Source organism: Micromys minutus (genome assembly GCF_963924665.1).
Source record: "Micromys minutus genome assembly, chromosome: 8".
Taxonomy (NCBI): Eukaryota; Metazoa; Chordata; class Mammalia; order Rodentia; family Muridae; genus Micromys; species Micromys minutus.
In genome coordinates, this window is record NC_137977.1 from 64,883,712 (window position 1) to 64,909,996 (window position 26,285).

A 26,285-nucleotide genomic window follows, 5' to 3' on the forward strand; every position below is an offset into this window, starting at 1 on the left:
ATCCACAGAGGTTTTACTCAGAATGGCCAAAATCTGGGAAGAACCAGGTACCCATCTTTGAGAGAGATGACAACTATAACCCTACAGGGTTGTAGAGAGACTGATCAATATAACATCAGTCCTCAATCTCAAAAGCAGCCTGAGAGAAGCAAACCAACAGAGTGCACACAGACTGCTACAGTCATGACCATGGCTCAGCTTTGCACCTGGACTCCTGGACTTTTCAGGGTTTTTGGTTTTGAGGTCCACTCATGTTGTGCCATAGATCATCAATGGTTGCTTTTGTGTTTTGGCCAAGAAGCATGCATTTATGTGGGTAGAGCACAGTTGGCTTTTATCAGTTGTTAAGTGGGAAGTACAACAGAGCCCAAGTGGGATATGAAGAAATAATGTAGCTCTTTCCCTGTTCCAGCCCTGGCCTAGAGACCTATCTTACACATATGACAAACATCGACAATTTAAAAGGTTGTATGTGATATTGGAAGGTGGCTAAAGTGACAGAAAGCCATGACATGAGCACAACACAAGGGTCTGAGATGCTAGTTAAAGAGCAGATATGAAGTGAGTTAGAGCTGACCCTGCCTCGAAGTTCAAAATGGACTGGTGGTGTAGCTCAATGGTAGAGTCTCTACACAAAATCCTGGGTCCAATTCCCTAAATTACCAAAACAGTGGCAATAAAACACCAGAAAAGACCCATTGCCTAAGCCAAAGCAAAGAACAGTATATATGTTCCAAAAAGACATAACATGTTGATTTACAAAAAGGTCTTATAACTGGTGCAGTACATGCGTGGATTTGAGGTGACCCTGAGCTACATGGCTATTTACCGTGTCTGGAAAATTATTTTCAGTTCTAAATATGCATCTTTTATGGCTCAGCTTACTTTACAACCTGAGAATGTCACTATCAAAAAATGAAGACTTCTGGCTCCATGTAGTAGCCTATGCTTATAATTCTAATACTTGGGAGGCAGAGAAAGGCTTATCTCTGAGTTCAAGACCAGTATTGTCTACCCAGCAAGTTCTAGATCATCTAAGTGTACATAATAAAACCCTGTCTCCCAACAAATAAAAAATGAAGATTTATTCATTATGTTTAATCTTTACACACCAAGAAAACTTTGACTATTTCCATGTTACGTTTTGTTTTATATGAACTTTATGCTCATTGTGACTAGTAAGTTTTCAATGCATACTATCAAACCTTTAAAAAAAAATTCAAGTACTGACAAAAACTATATTCATATAGTTTTATGCAAAAATTCTTTTAAAATCTGTACATTTATCTCTGATTTTTAAAATAAATTTGGTTAATAATAAAAAATACTTAAATACAGTAAAAAAATCTGTAATAAATTTTAAATTAAAATATAGTTATGCCACTTTCCCAAATACACAAATATAAAAATAAAAACTGTTCAGTTAAAAAAAATGATTTGTGTTTCAATTATCCATGGGAGGCCAGAATTCCAATCTGGTAATTACCAAACAGCACACAGCTGGCTGGGCTCATTCACCCTGACAACCCTTTGTACCTTTTAAGTCTCTGACTGGGGGATGATACATTCCTCCTTGGCTACCTGATGAGAAATCCTTAGTTCTGGAAGTCAAGAATTCTTCCTACTAGCTCTGCTAGAGGCAACACCCCTGACATGTGGGCTCAGTCACTAATAGCTGCCCATGTTACCTTTCTGGAGCTTCAAGCCTGTTTTTTCTTAAACCATTTTACTTTGTCCTGCAGAGATGTCTGATGAGTTCCCTTTTAATGTCAGAGAGCCCAAAATACAACCCTCAGACCACACTCACAGATGAAGGTAGGGGGGGAGAGAAGGTGGAGGGAGGGAGGGAAGAGAGGAGGGGAAAGGAAAAAGAAAGAGAAAGGAAGAGAGGGACAGGAAGAGAGAAAAGGGAAAGAAAGAGGATATGAATAAATGAGTGAGTGAGTGAGAGAGTGAGTGGGTGAGTGAGTGGGTAAGTGAGTGAGTGGGTGAGTGAGTGGGTGAGTGAGTGGGTGAGTGGGTGGGTGAGTGAGTGAGTGGGTGAGTGAGTGGGTGAGTGGGTGGGTGAGTGAGTGGGTGAGTGAGTGAGTAAGTGAGTGGGTGAGTGAGTGGGTGAGTGAGTGGGTGAGTGGGTGAGTGAGTGGGTGGGTGAGTGGGTGAGTGGGTGAGTGAGTGGGTGAGTGGGTGGGTGAGTGGGTGAGTGGGTGGGTGAGTGGGTGAGTGGGTGGGTGAGTGAGTGGGTGGGTGAGTGGGTGAGTGAGTGGGTGGGTGAGTGGGTGAGTGAGTGGGTGAGTGGGTGGGTGAGTGAGTGAGTGAGTGAGTGGGTGAGTGGGTGTGTGAGTAAGTGGGTGAGTGAGTGGGTGAGTGGGTGGGTGAGTGAGTGAGTGAGTGAGTGGGTGAGTGGGTGTGTGAGTAAGTGGGTGAGTGAGTGGGTGAGTGAGTGGGTGAGTGAGTGGGTGAGTGAGTGGGTGAATGAGTGAGTGGGTGAGTGAGTGGGTGAATGAGTGGGTGAGTGGGTGAGTGAGTGGGTGAGTGGGTGGGTGGGTGAGTGGGTGAGTGGGTGGGTGGGTGAGTGGGTGGGTGGGTGAGTGGGTGAGTGGGTGGGTGAGTGAGTGAGTGGGTGAGTGGGTGAGTGAGTGGGTGGGTGAGTGGGTGTGTGAGTGGGTGAATGAGGAGTGACAGAGAGAGAGGGAGAATGTGAGAATAAATACCTGGATGTATATGAGGTGAGTGCCCCTGGAGAGAAGAGTGAAAGTAAATCAGAGAGCTCACCACCAATCACAGAATTATGAAACAAGAAGCTACCTGCTGGATACACAAGTCACGCATGTCAAGCTTTTCAGTGGATCTCCTCTGAAAAGTAAAGGGTTGTGGATGAACAATACCCAAAGTTCCAACTCAGCAGAGTAGGGACTCGAAGGCCTTCCAGACAGCCCTTGCTCAAGCTGCTCCATTTCTTCACTGGAGCCTGGGCTGACATACACAACACTCACACTTTGCACTAAGCAATGTCAAGAATGCTTCCTGAAACATTTCGGCTCGAATGAGAGGCTACTGGATATTATGATTCCCAGTGTGTTTACTAGCCTATCAAGTTTTCTGCTTTTACATAACTGCAATGGTTTACCCATAGAAAACAGATTTTTAAGGTCATCCTACTTTTAGTTCTTCGAATGTATCAAAGCAATAGGTATTTGAATAGCGTTTTAAGTATTGTATTTTAAAAGTGCAGGTGGGGGGGCATTCAGCCATCAAGATTGCTTGCTACTTTTGCACAGTTTCAGTTTTCAGCACTCACAATGGATGGCTTACAACCTCTTGTAACTTCAGGGAAAGCAATGCTTTCTTCTGGCCTCCACTACTGAACACGTGCATGTGGGACACACACACACACTATCCATCCAACATTTTTCAAGACTCTCTGGTGCAAATAAAACTTTCTGCTGAAGGACAGACACATGGAGCTGCCTGCTCTGCATGCTGTACTGACTGATTAGTAGGCTTATTAATTTCCACTGACATCACCACTCCATTCACCAATGCACAAAACATCAATCTCTGCTTAATCACAAACACCAAAGTAAAACTAAATTCAAAATAAGCTAGAATCTATAAACTGTTCTCAAAATAACAATGTAAAGTTAAACCTCGTTTACCTGGCCTTTGAGGGATCTTTTTCTTAAAAGTAAGTCTTACCTTCCATTTTAGCAGTCACATGTGCTCACATGTGTGTGCACAAAGGTGGAGGTCAAAGTCAATGTTAGGTGTTTTCCTCAGTCTGGACATCTAATTTTTGAGGCAGAGTCTCTAACTAAATTTGGAGCTCACTTATGAGGCTAGACTGTGTCCAGTAAGCACCAGAAATCTGTCTGTTCCCCAAACACACACTATCACCAAATACTGGCCTTATAGATGTTAAACACTGCACCCAGCTTTTTACAAGGGTTCTGAGAATCCAAACTCAGATCCTCATGTTTATGCAGCAAGCCCTTTATTGACTGAGCCACCTTCCAAGCCACCTTTAATAATTTAAAAGTGTATAATAAAGAGAATAGCATTTCTATGCTACCAGGCAACTTGATATTTATATAAACAAATGGACCTATGCAATACATTATACAGGAAAATGGATCAGATGTAAATACAGAGCTTAAACTAGAAAAATCATTAGAGTTGGCCAAATATTTCTTTGCTATAGCACCAAAAGCACAAACAAGAGAATAAAGTGAATGAATTAGAACAATCACAATGTTTATGCATTAAGAAAGTGAAAATGGGAACATACGAAATTGGAGAAACTATGTGCAGTCATAAATCTGACAAAGGCCTTCCCTAAGATAGCTAAATATCAGCAATGGACATACAAGGGCTCAATTAAAAACTGGCTGAAAGATCTGAGTATACAACATCCAAAGGAAATATGTAAATGGTCAATAAGCACAAAACACATCCAATTTCAATAATCATTCGAAAATGTAAATAAAACACGGGAGACAGTGACAGGTACTGCTGAAGACATGGCAAAATCAGAACCTGTGTGCGCTGTTGGCAACCATGCCCAATGATGCAGCCAATCAAGAACCAGATGGTGCTTCCTTTAGAGAACTAAACAGACTCATCACCCAACCTTAAGCACCATTCCTGCTGGACAATATCCAAGAGAAATAAAACAGTTTATGAAAAAGCTGGTCTAGAAGTATTCATGGGCATGTTAGTCATAACAGTGAAAGAACATGAGAATACGAACAACCCAAATGCCCACCCAGTGTTGAACAGATGACCATGTGCTGTGTAGTGCTGCAAAATGTTTCCTGCCCAAAAAAAAAAAAAAAAAAAACAACTTCATGCTGTAACATGTATGAGCCTGAAAACATGCCAAAGGAATGAAGCCAATGACAAAAGATGGCTATAGTATATAATTGCACTCATATGAAATGTTCACAGTAGGCAAAACTGAGACAGAAAAAATAAAGCAGAGGTCACCCAGGTTTTCAGTGGAAGAAAAGGAGAAAAAAAAAAATGGAAGAAGGGATCCAGTGAATTTTGGTTTTCTTTGAGGAAACTCACACTAAGAGTGCAGTGTGCCCCACCCTGTTCAATCCCTAGTCCTTCTAACGTCACGGAGGCTGTAACAGTCTGACCCATTCTCCTCCTGATAGACTGCTCCTTTGTCAACTACAGACTAAAAAGTGAGAAAAATCAGCTCCGTAACTATTTGTTAAGAGGGGGTTAATGGCCTGAATGGGGTAAGAAGCACTATGTGTGTACCTGTGGCCACATGGAATGACAGCACTAATTTCAGATGCTTACTGCCATGGTGTGCACACTGAACTTTATGGGCCACACTTCCCAGTACTACTGTGCATCACAGGACACGTGTAGCTCGGTTCCTTTCAAATCTAGTCTAGCATTCTAACAACACTTCATATAGCTTTGTGTAAATGCATGCACATGTGTGTGTGTGTGTGTGTGTGTGTGTGTGTGTGTGTGTGTGTATAAAACTATGAAAATATACATATGCATATACATACATATCATGAAAATAAATAAAACTCTAACTGAAATTTAGCATTATGTACAGAAAGAAAATCAGATCCCATATACAATCATGTGTGCTTTCAAGAACAGAGGGAACATGCTTCCCTTTCTATGTAAATTTGCTTATACTAAGCAAATGCTGGGAAAATTAAGTCTCTTGCTAACCTCTTACTGTAAGCTTGCTATATAACTGTGAATTCATTTCCTTGTCTCGCTGAAAACGTCGAAATTCATCAATCGCTTCACGTGCAATAGTAACGGCCATGACAAATCCCTATAAAACAAAAAGTATTTTAGAAAGCAGACCAAAAAAAAAAAAAAAAAGCAGAGGAAATGCTTTATTAGTTTTACTTTTTCCCCTTCAATTTATAATTATTCCCCAAAACACAAAATAAATGAAAATAAAAACTACAAAAAATACATACAATGTGTAGTAAAAAACTGACAACCTTCAGACTAAGAAGACAGCTCACACTGTCTGCAGACATACATCCAAACACCCACAACTACTTAGACTAGGGAAAAGGAAAAGCTCTCCAGCAAAGCAGTAGATAACTTACTACAGAGAGGCATTCAGACACTAGCCATAACTGTGTAAAGTCTCAGCTTCCACTCCCATGTCTCAGGTAGAATCCAGTCACTGAAGAACACAAGATAATCCCAAGATATGATACACTGATCCATCTTCTTACACTATTCATTATACAACCAACTGGGCTGTAGAGTAGAGGTGCGATTTTATTTTGCTTTGTAAGTAAACTGTCAAGTGTAGCTTATATGCTAGCTAAATGAAGCTTCAACACACTTATCATCTATTGTGAAACCTGATACAGATAGTCTCTGCCATTTTTAAAGGCTACATATGCATCTCCTGATAAGCTACAGGGAAATTCTTCCAAGATAGGCATAGTGGCATACCCCTATAATTCTAGCACTAAGGAAGTTGGGATCATATCAAGAGTGGGGTCAACATGGGCTAGCTACTTAGTAAGTTCAAGGCCAGCCTAAACTACACAGTGGGATTCTGACAAATAAGTAACTAAATAATAAATAAATAAATAAATAAATAAATAAATAAATAAATAAATAGCCCTTCTTCAACAGCCACAGTCTTGTTCTGATGACTTAGATTCGGCACACTGTAAACAACAGAGCACTGAATGAATTCCACTCAGAGACTAGTAATCTGTTATTCCAGCATTTCTCAAGTAAAACCAAAGGGCTATATTAAATAGGTCACTGAGAACAGGTCCTACAGCCACTGACACAGCACTTCACTAAACCCTGCTAAACAGCACTGTGTATAAACACAACTTAAAATGTCAGGGCAAGGAGTGGATGGGGTAGAGAGATGGCTCAGCAGTTAAGAGCACTGGCTGCTCCTCCAGAGGAGTTTATGACTACAATATGAGAATGAAAATAGTCCTGTTATCCTACAACCCTACTAACTCACTTTTCCATTCCAACATTCCTCTGTGTATGATCCTTAGATTTTCCCCACAGGGCAGCTCCCAACCACTTGTAACTCCAGTAACGGGGTGTAATGCCCTCTTCTGGCCTTCACGGGCACCAGCCATGCACGCAGTGAACAAATATACATGCAAGCAGAGTACTACATACTATCAGAGGCTGACTAGGAAGAGACTCACTACACAGTTGTGAGAATGTGAATTTGAGCCCTGTAACCCATACTTTAAAACAAGGCAAGTGCTTGTAATCCCAGCACTGAGATCCCTAGTTAATCTATCCTGCTTGGAGACTTCCAGGTCAATGAAAGACCCGTATGGAAGATGTGCAGCACCTGAGGAATGACAGTCAAGGCTGTCCTCTGGAATACACACACACACACACACACACACACACACACACACACACACACACACACACGGGTGAGAGAGACAGAGAATGAGACTGCCATACAGTCATATGTCCTTCATCCCATTATCTCACGTTAGCTACAAATCCATGTATTCCTCCTAATTACAAACATGTTACATTTCAATGGCCCTATGACATCTAGGCTCTACAACTGTCTCACCATAAAAACAATGACTAATCTCTTTGCTATATGTCACAGACACCGTCTCACATCCTGCTACCACTTGACTCTACGCAGCTCAACTCAAACTGCCTTAAAACAAAGTAGAACTTAACCAGATCTACTGTATAAAATTATGCTTCTTGGAGAGTTGCTAAAGCCCTTTCTTCCTAAATGTCTGAGTGTTTCTACCCAACTTTTGGTTGTATAGATCCTGAGTAAATGATATAGAAACACTACATTTATTAATAAGCTGTAGGCACTATGCTGGGCAGGTTTTGAGCCATTATTCTAATCCCTCAACCTGTTAAAACCCACACAAATGTTATAGTCAGTTGCCAATCTGGGTGATCTTTTGTCTATGTGCTCAGGGTCTATCCTGTCTAATGGCAGCCTCCTCTCTCTCTCTCTCTCTCTCTCTCTCTCTCTCTCTCTCTCTCTCTCTCTCTCTCTCTCTATCTATCTATCTATCTATCTATCTTTCCCTGTCTCCCTCCTCCCACCCCCCTTCCCCTCTCTCTCTGACTTCTTTTTCTCATACTTCTCTCTCCTCCCTTGTGATCTCTCTCCAGACCCCTCATTTGATTCTGAGCCCAGCCTTCCTATCCTTTCTGCCCAGTCATAAGCCCCAGCCATTTATTGAGCAACCGGGAATTAATGGGAAGTATTCTTTACAGTACACTGGTTAATAAAGCACCCAAATATCATGTTACAATTCAGTCTGGGCAAAGTATTCTGCTTCTGAATACACAACTCAGACTTCTGTGTACTGACCACTGTTCAATATCCCTTTGTCGTCCTTAGGTAGCACTGCCTGCTATACTGCTGAAGTTTTCTTTTCTGCATGTCTTGGGCCACACTGGCACAGCTATCCACAAAGCCCACTGCCAGATATCCCCAAAAGCAGTGCTACAGCTTTCTCCAACTGCTGCCTGCACTTGGCATACCTTTCCAGCCTGGCCAGCCTATGTCACAAGAGAAATCACTCACCTTTGTTCGTTGTATGGCTATGCAGTTAGTTGTTCTAATTCTTACAAGACTACCCTTCACCATCAACTACATTAGTACTTGTGTTGGAAACCAACTAGCCCTAGATACAAACGTTAAGTCATATTTCTCGTCTGTATGCTTCTTTATGTTAGTACCTCATGTCTATCAGATTGTGATAGTTTCCAACATGGACATGTAGTTTCCCATTTGTATTTACATTCTAGGATACACTGCTTACTCTGGGTCCCCAGCATTTTCTAAACAATTCTTACAATCAGCTAGTAATTTTCTAGAGCGAAATAGGGGAAGGACAGGGGAGGAAGGAGACCACGTGAGATTTTGATAGAGTGTGGATTATAGCAGTAGTTCACGTGAAGGATGCTACCACCATAATACCAGTCCACAGTACGGGATGACTTTCCTTTAATCAAATCTTCATGTCTTGTGGTTTGCAATATGTACTCTCACACCTTCACTAAAATTTTCCCTAAATACCTTTTCTTTTTGTTACTATTACAAGTGGAGTTGTTGTCCTAGTTTCATTTCAGATGGATATAGCTAATAATAAAAATACAGATGGTTTTCATATCTTGTATTCTATAACCTTGCTAACTAACTCTCCTTTCCATTTCAACATTCCTCTGTATGGACTCCTTAGATTCTTCCTATATACACAAAGACGCCATCTGTATACAGAATTAGAAAGCTGCAATGGTTCACAATGGCAGGTAAAATGACAGGCTCTAGAATCAAAAGCCCTCTAGGCATGAATCTAAAGGGGACCGTGTGTATTAGAGGCTGAGTGCTCATCTCTCTGATCCCCGATTATGGCAGTGAAGAGTTCCTACTCATTCTCCACCACGGTGTCTGTACCCTCAAACTGTGAGCTACGATATACCCTGCTTTCCTTAAACTGCTTTGTTCAGGGATTCTTTTTGTCTGGGTAACATAAATAATAATTAAATCTAAATGACTTTGGTTACTTATCTACCTGTCCTGTTCATTTACCTCAGCACTTTAAAGTGTATGATATCAAACTTAAAACCGAAGTGCTTAAGACAGATGGCTTTGTTCCTGATCTTAAGAAACAGATCAGGAACAACTGTGTAAATTATGTGAGATGTAAGATTGTAGAAACAAGGTCGACTTGTATGCTTCCATCAAACACCTGGATGGCTGAGAAAGGAAGGGAGCACGAATGAACTGCTGAGAGACAAGAAGCTTGGGTCATAACTGTATTAGACCTATAGCCACAAAAGATGACACCAAAGCAACAGAACACACCTGGTCCTCCCCAACAAAAGAAGAAGCAAACAACTTTAAGAAAACTGCTAAAGAATTGGCAGCTCATGCTTGCACTCTCAGTACTCAGGATGTTGAAGTAAGACAATTGCCAGGAACCTGAGGCCAGCCTGGGCTACACAATGAGTTTTATCATGTGATTCTGGTATGGAATAAGGTATGAGAATTTCTTCTTCAGTCTAAAGAGCCTACAAGCCCCTCCAACACACACACACACACACACTTAATTTAGAACAGTATCCTAAAGGGGAAAGAATCACGAATCCCAGTACATATGAAGATGAATTTCCTTGATTCAATTACAGCAGTAGTTAAACACATACCAGTATTATTTTAGCACATTATAGATGGTGGGACAATTCCACTGCAAGAACATCTATGCTCAGTCACAGTTACATTTGTATAACATGAAATGTACACATCTCTGAATCCAGAGATGTATTTCTGTGAGGCTACTCCTAGGTAGGACAATATTCGCTATCATGTATCTGTGATAGTAAATACACAGGTCATGATGTACAGGTGATTTCTTGAAGTTCTACTCACAGCTGGCTTGCTCTGAAAGGCAGCAGGATGAAAGCACTCACCTACACACTATAGACAGCATTTTAAAGGAGCAGGGCATACCAAGATCACCTGAAAAGATTTTGCAACATAGGCTGGCTCAGGTCCTACCTGAAGTGCATATTGCTACTTTTGATCTCCACAGAGCAGGTTCCCAGCATGTGTATTTTTCTGAATTCCCCAGGTGAAACTAACCTTCATTCTTCTAAACCTGTCTTAAAGACAACAAAATTTACTCTAACAATAGCAAGTGAATCATAATCATAAATTAGAAGAGAGAAAAAACTTGCTATTCCCACGCTTCTAAAAAACTGTGAAGTCAGTGAAAATGAGCCCGGCCTTCTAGTGGAAGATTGTTAAAGGAGCAGAATTCAGAGGGTAGGCCCCAGTTTCTGAAACAAGAATCAAACACTCTCAGAAGAAAAGTGAACCTGTCATAGGCAAGGAATGATATAACTGTGCTTCCTAAAGTTCCAAAAGAAGGGTGAGCTGAGGAACATCTGGATCAGGTCAGCAGAGCCACAAGTCTCAGTACTGTCACATCTGCCAGAAAGTGAGCAGATGCCACTGTCTCCTTCTCGACTTCCAGGGTCTCCAATCAATGGGCCTTTACATTAACAGACTGTTCTGAGTCTTTGGTTGGTCTGATTTGATTTTTAACAATGATGACAAAAATTCTCACTGGCAAACTGGGTAGAAACATTTAGATGACTGAAAATAGACCTACATCTTTTGCTCTGCCAAAAATCGACTTCAAATGAATCAAAAACTTTAACATTCAAACTGAATCTCTGAAACTACTACAGGAAAAAATAGGGAAACCGCTTCAAGCTATGGGCACAGGCAAGAACTTCATAGAACTCCAATAGTAGAAAATAAAGCCAAATATTAACAAATGGTCCAATTTGAAATTAAAATGTTTCTGTACAGTAAAATAAACTGTAATCACAAGAAGAGGCACCTACAGATGGGGGGGGTCTTATCAATGACAACACAGGAAGAACTCAGAAAACTAAATAATAAAACAACCCAATTAAAAAATAGGATGAGCTGAACAGAGAGCTCTCAGAAGAAGAAACTAAAATAGCCAATAAACAGTTTTAAAATGTTCAACATCTTTATACATCAGAAAAATACTAATTAAAACTACTCAGAGATTATATCTCATCCCAGTCAGAACAGCTATGTCAAGAACATATAAGGCAACAGATGCTGGAGAGGACGTGAGGAAACGCTCACCACTGCTGGGGATGGGACTGTAAAGCCATGTTAGGAATCAGCTTGGAGGTTCCTCAGAAAGCTAGAAACACAATTTCAGTAAAGCCCAGCTACACAACTCCCAAGCATCTTCCACAGGTCCTGTATCCTGCAACAGAAACCTCTACGTCCATGTCGAACACTGCTCTATTCAAAACAGCAGGAAAATGGATTCAGCCTAGATGTTCATCAACAGATAAATGCACAAGGAAAATGTGGTACACGTCAACACAGTATGTTGTTCAACCAGAGAAAAATAAAAGTGTGGAAATTGCTGGATAACTCACAGAACTAGAAAACATTGCATTAAGTGAAGTAACCCAGACTTAGAAAGACTAAAAGCATGTGTTGTCTCTCATGTGTGTAGCTGAGCTTTTCAGTTTTTACATAAGTGAAACTACGTGGGAGTGAGGGAGGATAAATGCCAGGAAGCTAGAAAAGGGACCTGTGATGGGGAAAATTACTTTCAACAGAAAATTACCCTATAATTAAATCACAGCAAATGTTATCTATGCTATATTTAAAACCTAAAATGTCGTGATTTATTCTATTAGCACCTAATCAAAATATGAAAATATTTTAAATTATGTTCTCTAAGGAATAACTTAAATTCACTTCCAGGTGTATTTCCTCTTGACTAGTGATTCTACTAAATATGTTGTGGTATTCTGTTTTTGCAAATCTCTATATATTTAAATTTTTCCTGTGTATTTTTATTCTGATCTTGATACCTTTAATCTTTTGTTAGTTCTCATATTTTTTAAAATTAGGTGCTAAACAGTTTTGGGTATTTTTTAATATATTTTATTTACATTTCAAATGTTATACTCTCCCGGTTTCCCCCTCCATAAACCCCCTACTCCACCCACCCTCCCCCTGCTTCTATGAGGGTGCTACCTACCCACTGTATCCCACCCTGACATTCCCCTACACTGGGGCATTGAGCCTTGGCAGGACCAAGGGCCTCTCTTCCCACTGATGCCCAATAAAGCCATCCTCTGCTACATATGCAGCTGGAGCCATGAGTCCATCCAAATTTAAACTTTCTAATACAAAAAGTTTTAAAAAGATCCAAATGAATGGAAGGCTTAATGAATTAAATTTCATAAAACATACAGTCTACTTTAAAAAAGTCAGAAGCTGGAGAGAGGACTCCGCAGTTAAGACCACAGATTAATATTCCAGGAACAATATTCAGTTCTCACATAGTGTCTTATAACACCCTGTAACTCCAGTTCTAAATGTCCATACACAAAAAATATACAAAAGAGACTGAAAAAGAAAAAAAAGATACTTCTCAAGTTGATTTCTCATCCACATTGACTACCTACTTGACAAAAAAAAAAAAAAAAAAAGAGTATTTTATAAGGAAGAAATACAGTAACTTCAAAATACATAAGAAAAGAAACAAAACAAAAAAGCCAAACAACCCAAATGATAAAAGGGCTAGTAAAATAAAAACAGGTATCAAAAATGAAATATGAACAGCCAAGAAGTATAAGGAGAAATGCACATTAAACCTACAGTGAAACCCACCTAATCCTAGTTAGAATGTCAGTCATGAAGAGGACAACAGACCCCAGCCCAGGAAGCAGGAAGGCAAACTGCTGATGGTGAACATCTCACTCCAGGAATCCAAATCAACCCCCAATCAGATCTCCAGCTCTGTAGATAACTATAGTGACCTCTCCTCATTCTCTGTCCCCAATCCCATGGGCCTAAGGATCTTGGTGGAACACCTTTGCTTCCTCCCATGTAACCCCTTGCCACCCCAGCAATTAGAACATTTCCATTCCTAATTGTCATGTCCAGGAACACATTTTACCTGGAACTCCCAGTGGCCACAACTCTTAGAATCTCAAAAAAATTATCTACCAGGCAACACACAGGCACCTCACTGACCTAAGAACCAGAAAGGGCAACAAAACCCAAGGAACAAACACCTACCCAACAAAGACAAAACCAATCAACACACTGAAATACAGTCATTCCCAAACCCATATGCCTAAACATCAATGTAAGAACATAATCACTAACAGTAAGGACAATATGTCTCCATTAGAGTCCAGCAGGCCTATAACAACAGGTTCTGGGTATTGCAGCACTGCCAAAGCACAAGACAAGGCCTAAAAAATAGCATTTATAAATATGATAGAACTCCTTAAAATGGAAATGAATAAATATCTTTAAGAAACCTATGCAAACTAAAATTGTATTTCTTCAAAACTAATAAATAAAAAAAGATATTAGTCTCATTAAAAAAAAGAAATCTATGCAAAATAAACAAACAGTGGAAGACAATAAATGAAACATATCAAGACCTGGATGTAGAAACAGAATAAAGGAAAAACAAATTGAGGAAAATCTGGAAATGAAAAATTTACAAACTCACATAGGACATTAACCTCACCAATGGAATACAAGAGATAGAAGAGATAATCTTGGATACTGAAAACACAGTAAAAAAAAAATAGATATAACTCAAAGAAAATGTTAAATTTGCAAAAAACTCCTGGCACCAAAAAGTAACCAAATCTAAGGATAATAGGAATAGAAGAAAAAGAAGCCCAGGTTAAAGGCTCAGAAAATATTTTTAAGAAAGTCACAAAAGTAAATTGTCCTAACCTAAAGGAGATGCCTATCAAGTCACAAGAAACATACAGAACATGGAATAGACTGGATGGGGGGGGCGGGGTTGAAACCAGCTATAAGATGGCTTCATGTTTTAGTGGCTTTCAGATAAAAGAACTCTAGAAATGCTAATTAACTTTTTTCTCTGAACAACATGATTAAACATGAAAGTAAGCAGAGAAAAGATGTCAAAACATAAACGTGTATAAAAAAAAATGTGCCCTGGATACTGTTTTTTAAAAAAATGTACATACAGATTGTAGAATCTATATTCTTAGTTTTCTTGTTAAGATTTTTAAATTTTATTTTAATAAAAAATCTACAAATATCTGTGGATTTAACCTTTTTAAAAAATATTTATTTATTATAAGTACACTGTAGCTGTCATCAGATATACCAGAAGAGGACATCAGATCTCATTACAGATGGTTGTGAGCCACCATATGGTTGCTGGGAATTGAACTCAGGACCTCTAGAAGAGCAGTCAGTGCTCTTAACCACTGAGCCATCTCTCCAGCCCTAGATTTAATCTTTTAATTAAGTTTTATAGCTATTATTATTTCACTTTCTATGTTCCATATTTTTATTATCCAGTCACCTGTTGACAATCACCTTGATTGGTTCCATCTCACTGCTTAAGTAAAACAGCAATAACATGGGTGTGCAAATATCTCTTGATAGGCTATGGAGTTGTGACTATACACCCAGGAGTGAAATAGGTCACATTACAGTTCTATTTATCGCTTTCTAGGAGCCTCCAAAACTGATTTCCATAATGGCTGCACACACTATGTTGCACTTCTAGCAGCAGTGAGTAAGGGTGTCTTTCCCCACATCCTCAGTTACTATCTCCTTATCCATAGTGTTCCACTATAGTATGCCACATGTTCATGCCCTAGATTACCCCTCTTAGCCTTTCCAACCACTATATCCTCCCACCCACACTCTCCTGCAGGATAACAAGCTCATGCCCTGGAGCATGTCACACACACAACTGCTGTTCCTTCTGCCTGAAACTTTTTTCCTATTCTTTACAAGGCCAACTATCTTGCATTCAATTGCCACTCCCTCCAAAACACCTTCCTTGACCCAATCTTACCTAAACCTATACCTATTTTCCTCTACCCTTTACTTTGCTCTTTATTTTCTTCTTTACAGCAATGACAAAGAAACCTAGCACTACGTATCTGTTTCTAAGCTGTCTTCTCCCTGACAATTAAAAGTCTATTAGAATAAGCTTTTGTCTAGCTGTGTTCACCATTGTACCAACATTGCCTATACTAGTGCTGGATACAAAGAACCTGATCAAAAGAATTATATATTCATCCTACACGCACGTGCAATGATTTAACTGGCATTGTCTTTCTTCTCCTCCTGGGCTCTCATCCTCCTCTGCCCACTCCTCACAGCTTCCACTCTGCTCTCATGTCTCCCACACTCGACACCTCTCTCCCCTCTTATGGGCTCCATAGTTTCACAGTCTTTGCCATTCTATTTTAAAATGTCTTACCAATCACCACGCCTCTAAAGAATAAATCCTTTCAAAACAGTAATCTCAATTTAAAGGTCTTTCATATACACTAACAACTCTGAGAATGGTGACCCAGACAGACTGCCATGCTACAGTGGAGGTGTGTCACTTTTGCTCCCAGGCCAAGGCCAATGTCTCCTTGAGCCTAATTTCTGTCAAGTGAAACATGCATTCATCTATTTGGGAACTCTGTGTTTACATTCCATACAATTATGGGATGCTGCAGGCACTCCTCAAGTCTACCTTACTCCTATGGTTTTGTGGGCTGGCAGTCATTAATAACATCTCAGTATATGATGTTGCTAACAATGAGCACTAAACCTGCCAAGGCAAAGGTCTCACTGTCCCTTTAGGTCTGTGGCCTCACTGGGAAGTCTCTGGTTAATAAAGGGACATACATAGTCAGCATGGACCAGCTTAAGAACAGACCACTGGGACATTCAATTTTGTAGGTCATGTGCACAGAGGGAAGGAATAATGTTATCTGTTGTATTGCCTCTAGTTATCTAACCCAGTGATTCTCAACCTTCCTAATGCTGCAACCTTTTTATACATTTCTTATGTTGTGATGATTCCCCCCCCCCGCCATAAAATTATTTTGTTGCTACTTTATAACTGTAATTTTGCTACTGTTATGAGTGAAAATGTAAATATCAATGTTTTCCAATGATCTTAGGGTCATTAGACACCCAAAGGGGTCATGATTCACAGGTTGAGAACTACTGATCTAAAATAAGAGCAACCAAAATAATCAACAAATCATATAAAAGTACAAAGACAGAATAGATGTAAGAGGTATACCATTACCAGCCTTTCAAAAAATATTATATGGTTGGCAAAAAACCGGACACTATCCTGCAGTCAAATACCTTAGAGCTCACCATCAGGCAAGCGTCAGGAGAGTAACTCAACAGATCCAACCAGCACCATTCCCAGCAGCTACAGGGCACAGGAAAACACAGGAGCAGGCAGGCTACTGCTGTCCTAGCCCAGGTGCAGGGACCCAGGCAGAAGTAGGGAAACACACAGCTGCAGCTCTGCAGGCAGGTACACTGACAGCACTATACTATAGTGCAGTATATACTACAGGACTTGGGAGTTAGGTCACTAAACTCAGCATGTTCTTTAAGAAGTGCTCAAATGCAGCCAACTCACGCCAAACACCTCAATATTAAAACTATATGCTAAGTATTAAAAATGTAGCATAACTAGAGAAGTATTTACCAGAGGAGCCCAATAGGTGTAGAGGTAGCCAATTTTCAACGCTGGTACAAACTGTGAGCAGGACACTACCAGAAAATAGAGATTCAAGAAAAACTTGAATTGTTCATACAAAACCTAAAAAAGAATTAAAAAGTTAGTATAACCCTTTCAAAAAACGTATTAACATTTTAATCAGTTAAACTCAGAGTAACATGCAAACAGATTACCATCAGTAAAAACATGATGCTTCAGAGTAAATCAACTAATTTTGACATATACATACATGTATCTGTGTGTTTGTGTGTGTGCGTGTATGTGTGTACGTGTATGTGCGCGCGTTCGTGCGTGCATAGATAGAAAGGCAGAAAGTCAGGCAGAAATGTAAGATAGCACAGACACTGAGCTTTAAAAAATATGTATTAAACAAGCTAATGGATCCAAGTATGACTACATAATACTTTACTGATTTAGTTCTCAAAATAGAACCCACTACCAAAAAACTATGTAAACAACAGACCAGTTTTCAGGGGAGAAAAAAAAAAAAAAAAAAAAAAAAACAGGTTACATATACTCTTTAGTGTCTTTTAGTACTTGACTTTTCACATTATTTTCAAATGTAAAATAAATTTCATCATTTAATAATTTTAAGATTGCTAAAACTAGAAAGGTTTGTTTCCTTTTTTACTCAAATAGAGTCTTCTCCAGAAGGTAAGAGCTGAAGATAAGAGATCAGTGATAAAACACTGGGCAAGCATACATGAGTCCCTAGGTTTAATCAGCATTGCAAAAAAAAAGAAAAGAAAAAAAAAAGTATGTGCCTTTAATCCCAGTACTGGGGAGGCAGATCCAGGATGATCTCAAGGCCAGCCTGGTCTACATATTGACCAGACTAGGACAGACAGGACTACATAGAGACTCTATCAAAAGGCAGTCTACTTTCAGTTAAGCTTGCAAGTTGAAAACTGTAAATCAAAATCTTTTTGGAAGCCATTCCTTGTGCTAGGTGAAAGACACAGCAATTTCAACAAGAGATCAATGGGTTAAATGGTTTCTGTTAGCTTAAAGAGCTAGAACCAGTTTGCACATACTGAAGTACCTGCATCATCATACAATTCTGTGTGTAACGAAAACAGTTACATTCAATATGTTTATATCCATAATCATGCTCAATTGCTGTCTAAAATGTTTTGAATTATTTCATAAATTAATCTCAGCAGGAAAGAAAGCTCTTTTTCTTCAGCAATTTCTAAAAAATCTCAGCACAAATTATATCTATTAGCAATTCAGAAATCGCCATTTGTGCTAAAAATGGCATAGAATTCCTACTGTGTAATTACTAAATGTTTCTGAAATACTACGTTTTAGATGAAAAGACTAATTTCAGAGACTTGATAAGGAAGGAAATCATGCACACAGTAACCAGGCATTGTGCAGAGCCATCAACAGGTATTCTCAAAATGCAGCCAGTGGCTGTGGGAATTCACACTCATCAAAGTTGAGTTACACTACTGGCTTTAACTATGATCTTTAGGACAATGCATCATTCTTAGACACTTTGTATTCAATAAATTTGCACTTAAGGAGAAACAGTGGCTTTGTCCAAAAATAGATGAGAATATTTATCTGACTGAAAGTCAGTTTACATTTTATTGTACTAACAAAGATTGCTCTTTTGATTACGGAGATCAAGCCTATTAGTCAATGGTTGGGGACCTGGAGTTGGGAGGACCATTATGGTCCAAAAGAAATTCATTGCAATTTTTTTATTAAGCATAAAGGGATAAAGAAACTTTTATTCTACATAATAACAAGCTTTTCTTGCAAAACAGAGTAAGAACTAACAGCTAAATTTTGCCAACGTTTTGTTATAGAAATATAAGATGTGTGACTGAATTTTTTTCTACAATTCAGCCATGTTAATTTCTAAGAATCAATGATTAGAAAGAAAACAAATTCCTGTGAAATAAATACATATAATACACATCAGCTACCTTTATACTCATAAAGAAGCATGAAATCTATTAAAATAGGAAATGATATATAAAAGCAAAAATTAATCCATTATTCCAAATTCATGACAAATCTAGGTTTTTTTTTTTTTTTTTTTTTGTGAATTCTCTGTTTAGACCTATACCCCATATTTTATTATGTTGTTTGGTTTCTTAGTAATTAGCTTCTTGAGGTTTTTTTTTTTTCTTACAACTTTATTTTAAAAAGAGAGATACATGTACAGATTTTTCAAAAGCATTTTGGCATGACATTATATGAATATATTTTTGTCAGTACTTAATTTTTTTAGAGGTTTGATAGTATGCATTGAAATCTTACTAGTTACCATAAGCATAAAGTACATGTAGAACAGAACGTAACATGGAAACAGTCAGAGTTTTCTTGGTGTGTATAGATTAAACATAATGATTTTTGAATACCAAAAATTGCCACAAGGCTGTATTCTTAGCTCTTGAATTATTAATGATCTAAGGTCCAGGTATACCACACTCTGAGAGGGTGCTATACACATTTTTTTTTCCCCCTAAGGACTGAGACTTTCACTTTTTGGCTTTTTTTTTTTTTTTTTTTTTAAGCTTCATATAGCCTGTGAGTTGTTTCTGGGGTATTCAGAGCTTTCTGGAGCTAGTATCTAATTATCAGTGACTGGATATTATGTCTGTTTTTTTGTGACTAGATTACCTCACTCAGGATGATATTCTCTAAATGCATCCATTTTCCTAGGAATTTCATAAAGTCATTGTTTCTGATAGCTGAGGAGTACTCCATTGTGTAAATAAACAGCAATTTTTGTATCCATTCATCTACTGAAGGACATCTGGGTTCTTTCCAGCTTCCGGCTATTATAAATAGGGCTGCTATAAACATTGTGGTGCATGTGTCTTTGTTGTATGTTGGAGCTTCTCTGGGGTATATGCCCAGAAGTGGAATAACTGGGTCTTCAGGTAGTACTATGTCCAATTTTCTGGGGAACCACCAGACTGATTTCCACAGTGGTTGTACCAGTTTACAACCCCCCCAACAGTGGAGAAGTGTTCCTCTTTCTTCACATCCTCACCAGCATCTGCTGTCATCTGAATTTTTGATCTTAGCCTTTCTGACTGGTGTGAGGTGGAATCTCAGTGTTGTTTTGATTTGCATTTCCCTGATGACTAGGGATGTCGAGCACTTCCTTATATGCTTCTCAGCCATTCAATATTTCTCAATCAAGAATTTTTTGTTTAGCTCTGTACCCCATTTTTTAATAGGATTGCTTGATTCTCTGGCGTCTAACTTCTTGAGTTCTTTCTATACAATGGATATTAGACCTCTATCTGATGTGGGGTTGGTAAAGATCTTTTCCCAATCTGTTGGCTGCTGTTTTGTTTTCTTGACAGTATCCTTAGACTTACAGAAACTTTACAATCTCATTAAGTTCCATTTCTCGATCCTACTTGATTTTTGACAAAGGAGCTGAAAACATTCAATGAAAAAAGGACAGCCTCTTCAACAAATGGTATTGGCTCAACTGGCACTAAGCATGTAGAAAAAATGAAAAGAGACCCTTTCTTATCTCCTTGTACAAAGCTGAAGTGCAAGTGGATCAAAGATCTCCACATTAAACCAGGTACACTGAAACTATTAAATCCAATTTTATAATTTAATTTAAAGTATTAGAAACAAAAAGTAGTAAGATATTTAACCTTCAGCATTTAAATTTAGCAATATACTCTTTACAAGAAACTAATGAGTTAACACTGTAACAAGGGATGAGATTAGCAGTTTAATATAGAAAGGTATCTATAAATAAATACAGAGACATATCTTGTTACTGTGAACAAATTGGATACTTCCTTTGTGAAATTCCTTGGCAGATTCAATGTTTATTCTAATTTGCCCTCCAAACAAATTTCAAGTGTCCCCAGGATTAAAGCTTATTTACCTGTTTTGTACTTTCTATACTTTTATATTCTTGTAACATAAATGCTTATCAAAAATGAAAGCAATACTAAAGTTATGCATTTCCTTAAGTAGACAGAGCCAAGAAAACACAAAGTATTTGAGATGGGAAGGTGTGAAACTGTCAAACAGCTATATCAACAAGCAGCTTCTACATGTGTCTTTAGAGGACAAAAGGCTGGGACATCCACTGATACTGAAGATGCAATCATCTTACCCCAGGTATAAAGGTAAATACATTGTATTTCTGATTTTTGATAGAATTCCTAGGATGTTTGTCTTCACACTTCTCTGGACATCCAAGCCATACTGTTCGAGCCTTTAGTTCTCTCTTCCTTTGACAGACATTTATCAGCCAATCACAGCAACTACACAAAATGAGAGACATAGAATGTGTATGCCTTTTGAAAGGTCTAAACTAAGTTTACATATTTAAAAATCAATACTGATTGTCTATATTCCTTGGACAATAATCTGTCTAATGCTAACCTATCATTACCCTTTGAACATTCTATTACAAAGTCGCCATTCTTTGTTTTCCCCAATTTATTTTTTATTCACTTTACATCTCAATTACAGCACCCCTCAGTGCTCTTCTCCCAGTCCCACCCATCCAAATCCCTCCTCCCACAGCCCCTCCCCTTCTCCTCACAGAAGGGAAGCTCCCTTGGGTACACCCCATCCTGGGACATCTAGTCCCAGCAAGACTAGACACTAGTCCTCTGCCACTGAGGTCCAACCAAGCAGTCTCCCTGTTAGGAGACCCACAACAAGACCAAGCTGCACATCTGCTACAAACGTCTAGAGGATCCAGGCCCAGCATTTGCATGTTCCCGGGCTGGTGGCCCAGGCTCTGTGAGCCCCAGTGGGCCTAGGTTAGTTGACTCTGTAGGTCTTCTGGTGGTGTCTTTGCAAAGTCACCATTCTTGACCACTGACTCTGAAACAAGAAGACCCCATGCTGACACTATCAATACACAGTCCAGTAGCCACAGAGGGCATGATGATTTTAAATAATTAAAACTGACAACTCAGATCTTCAGCCAGCTTCCATGGGACATGAGAGATCTAGAGAGATCTAGAAGCTCCCATTATTATAGTGAGTCATATAGAACACCACCACAGGACAAACTATAGGTCAGGTACCTCAAAGTGAATACAGCTATTTATAAAAGCACTTCGGCTTTCAAAATTCAACAGTAATTCCTCAGTAATGCGTTGTCTTACAAAATTTTGATCTGCTACAAATAATCTGATATATAAATATACACAGACAAATTTAAGTTAAAATAGTACATATACAAAGCTAAGCATTTAAAAAATACATTGCAAATTTAGGAAATATGTTATTGATAATTATGTCATTGTGCACAGACAAAATGAAATAGGTGTTAGAGAGCAAGCATCAAGTCCCACAGTACACAGAACTGAAAAATGCTCACAGTAGGCTGGAGGTGTGCAAAGACGGAAGCCTCCTCAAATCCCCCTTGTTCATATCAACCATCAATTCCACCAAAAGAAATTAAGATGATTCCAGTGCTCAAAGGAAAAGGCATAAACCTCAAAAAGAGGAGCAATGGGTGTTCTTCCAGAGGACCCAGATTTAACTTCTAGCTCTACATGGCAGCTCCCATCTGTCTGTAATTCCAGTTTCAGAGGATCAGAGACCTCACATAGACACACACACAGGCAACACATGAATGCACAGAAACTAAAAATAAATAAAATTTTTAAAAACTACTCTAAGAGCTGGATGTGGTGAGTCACACTTGTAATCCTAGCACTCTGGATGCTGAGACATGAAGACTGTACAACATATGAGTTCCATGTCAGCTTGGGTTATAATGTGAAACCCTAAGTCTCACCAAAAAAACATGTGTGTGAACCTTACTGACTTGCAGCGCTAAGAAAAAGAACAAAAATCCAAAAATTATGGGGAGGTTTTTGGGACAAATTTATGTAACCAAAATATCAGAAAACACTAAAAAATAAAAAAGAACAACAAAAGAGAAGTCTCTAGAATAATAACTGGGTATTTCCTTAATAACATTTCTATGTATCCTAAATTATTGATTATACAGAGAACACTTTTAAACATATATAGTGCTTTACGCTGTCATCTCCAGTAAGTAAATCCAATGATACACAAATTACACTTTCCTTTGAAATGTTTTAGGATCCACTTTCATAATTTTTCTACAAGCAGTGTTCTACCATTAAATAAAATATATGTCAAGAATCTACCTTCTTAATTTTTATTTATAATTAAATAATCACCAAAATATTGATCATCTTTCACATTAATTCCTACAAGTTAGACTACTGTATCTAATATCAAGTATCTTTGATTGCCATAACCAAAACAACAGAATATTCATGTCGCCTTACAAGATAAGCAATCCCTATGCTATAGCGCCCAAAGGTTTTACTCAATGTCCTGGGGCCTTTGAGAACCAGGAAAAATCCTAATAATCTAATTGTATTGAAATAGTTATTAAAAACTTCTTCCTGCAATTAACAAATTTTATACATCTGCTGTGAGAACCACTGTAAGTAGCTACAATAATTCCAAGTATAAGAATGCCTGATATTTTGCAAACTAAGTAACAAACATTTAAAACTGAAACTATATAAGCAATAAAGAATTAAATCCAAGATGATTGCTAAATACATGATTGCTATAGACCCTCCACCAAACAACAAGAATGTAAGGAGAGCTCATGCCACACATCCCATAAGGCAATAGAACATGCATTACTGCCGTAGCCACTGATTATCAACTTAGCACAGATGGTTTTATTAGCACTTTCCATGGGATCACATTGTATTCATATGAAGTATTTTATAAGTACATCTATACACTTTATTGAGCTGTTTCAATATTCTTAAATCTGGGTCCTTTTGCTATTGACATATACATTTTCAAATATATTCTTGGTATTTTCCATGGAGAAAGCACCATATACATATGTCCACAGGTTTTAATAATATGTCTCATAAGATAACAAATTGTATTTTTCCCTTTCAGCGCAGCATCCTCTGATGTGGACTCATATTGTTAGCACACCCACTATGATGGCATTTTCTTTAGTTTTCATACCACATAAAAGTCCACCTAACAAATAAGCTAGCTGCTGAAGTTACATATGTAATCTTTGTGCACATAATAATCAGGTAGCAACAGCTGACAAACCTGGTACAGAGGAACTTCCATCCTCCACAGACAAACCATTCTAGTCCTCTCTTTCTCCGTGTTATCCTAGCTCGAGGTAATGTGTGGTAATCACTTTCATCATTCTCAAAGCCTTCTTCAGACATCATCAGTGGCATTTCATCCAAATGGGCAGATTCATCCTCTAGTTGGTACCTAGTTAAAGGTAAGAACAGAGAGCTAAGCAGTCTTCTGTTACAGTGCATTCATCTAAGATAACATCAGGCCAAATTTTACTTATCACCTGTAGTGGTCTGAACTGAGAATGACCTCTAAAATCTCATGTTTGAATGCTTGGTCCCTTGTTAGTCAAATTGTTTTGGGAAGGATTAAGAGATGTGGCCTTTGAGGAGGTGTGTCACTGAGAGTAGGCTTTGAGGTTTCAAAAGCCTACACCGGGTCTACCCAATCTCTCTCTAAGCCTCCAACCTATAATAGCTACAGATATATTCTCTCAGCTACTATGTCCCATGCCTGCCTGCCTACTAAACAGCTCCCGGCCACAATGGTATTCGATTCACCCTCTTAAACTGTAATCAAGCCCCCAATTAAATGCTTTTTTTTAATAAGTTGCCTTGGTCATACTGTCTCTTCACAGCAACAGAAATGTAACTAAGACATCATCTTTTGTTTTTCCTCAAACTAAACTGCCTTCATCAGAGGCCAACCACTGTTTAAAAACAGAAACCTACTAAATAATGATAGTACTTCCCTTTGGGGTGGGGGATTAATTTTCCATAGTAAACAGGTAAGGAAGAAGTTGGCAAGGAAGCCTGTGCTGACTGAAGCAGCTGGCAATCCTCATGCTCTAATCTCAGAGTGATCTCTGAGAGGTGCAACTGAGTGACTAAATGACCAAGGCTGTCCAAATCTCACTTACTGCATTCAGCTTGTTAAGAATATAACCTGGACTCTTACTCTTAGCCAAAAAGCTACATCTCTAAGTAATATTGCACAACTGTACAGTCACCAAAGTTCTAGAAGGTGACTTTTGGGAAAGCATAGTTGTCTATATAATAAAAGTTCTGAGCACTGTCCTGGGTTGTAGTCAGAGATGACAATCATGGTAGTCCCCTTTATTCAGCATCTCTGCCATACCTATGGGAAAAGGAAAACAAAAACAAAAAAACCCTCAATTGGCCTTTTCAAGCTCAACAGTCTGTGTGTTTGTGTGTATGTGTTCATGTGTTTATGTGTATACATATGTGCATAGGGTGCATGTATGTGTGTGCCTGAATGAATGCATACATACATGAATGCATGTACACATGTGTGTATGTGTTACTGGAAGCTGATCCCAGGGCCTCACACATGCTAGAAAGTGCCACTAATCACCAAACAGTACTCTTACATTAAAGAAACAGCAGCCTACCATCAACACTGTCCTCAATCACAGACACAATCTGACACTAAAAAGACTTGCCTTTTGATAATCAGTTTTTCAGAAGCTATAATGATGATCCATCAACTGCTATTTCATTCAATTTTACAATGGGCTTCTATGAAAGGCATCATCTCAGATTGAAAAGTAATGAACCAGACCTTTAAGTTTCTACAGCCAAATGGAAATCATTCAAGCTGAATCCCAACTCCTTCAACCCAGATTCATACAAATGGCAAACAGAACCAGTTAACCCACAAGTACAACCCTTCAATCATGACCCGAGTGTCCAATGATCCTCTTACAGAGGTCACCTAAGACCATCAGAACACGAACACACACACACACACACACATTATAATTCATAACTTTATACAGTTATGAAGTAGCAATGAAAATTTTATGGTTGGGGGTTACAATATGAGGAACTGTATTAAAAGGTCACAAGATTAGGAAGGTGGAGAACCACTACCCTAGAGAATGTCACATACTACAAAGCAGAATGCAGAAGACCTCCAGAGAGTAGGTGACCTGATGACAATGGCTAAACTAAGTGCTGGCTTCTACCAGGCACCAGGCAGGCACTGCAGATGTCTGCGCTCTAGAGACCTAAAGAAGGGGGTGGGGTGGGAGTCATATTTATAAACAGTTCTTATAAAAAATATATAAAAGCATACTCAGATGACAAAAGA

The 26,285-nt window shown here is 38.7% G+C and overlaps 1 protein-coding gene across 2 annotated transcripts in view; it reads right to left on the reverse strand.

Moving 5' to 3' along the window:
* ATP9B (ATPase phospholipid transporting 9B (putative)) overlaps window positions 1-26,285 on the reverse strand; it is a 177,470-nt gene that overhangs the window by 141,670 nt on the left and 9,515 nt on the right. For both annotated transcript variants that reach the window (XM_080919981.1, XM_080919982.1), the window contains exons 2-5: window positions 24,195-24,368; window positions 21,220-21,370; window positions 17,076-17,189; window positions 5,704-5,812 (exon numbers count right to left, since the gene is read on the reverse strand). In XM_080919981.1, the coding sequence (XP_080776107.1) occupies window positions 5,704-5,812; window positions 17,076-17,189; window positions 21,220-21,370; window positions 24,195-24,368 (548 nt within the window). The remainder of the gene's footprint in view (window positions 1-5,703; window positions 5,813-17,075; window positions 17,190-21,219; window positions 21,371-24,194; window positions 24,369-26,285) is intronic.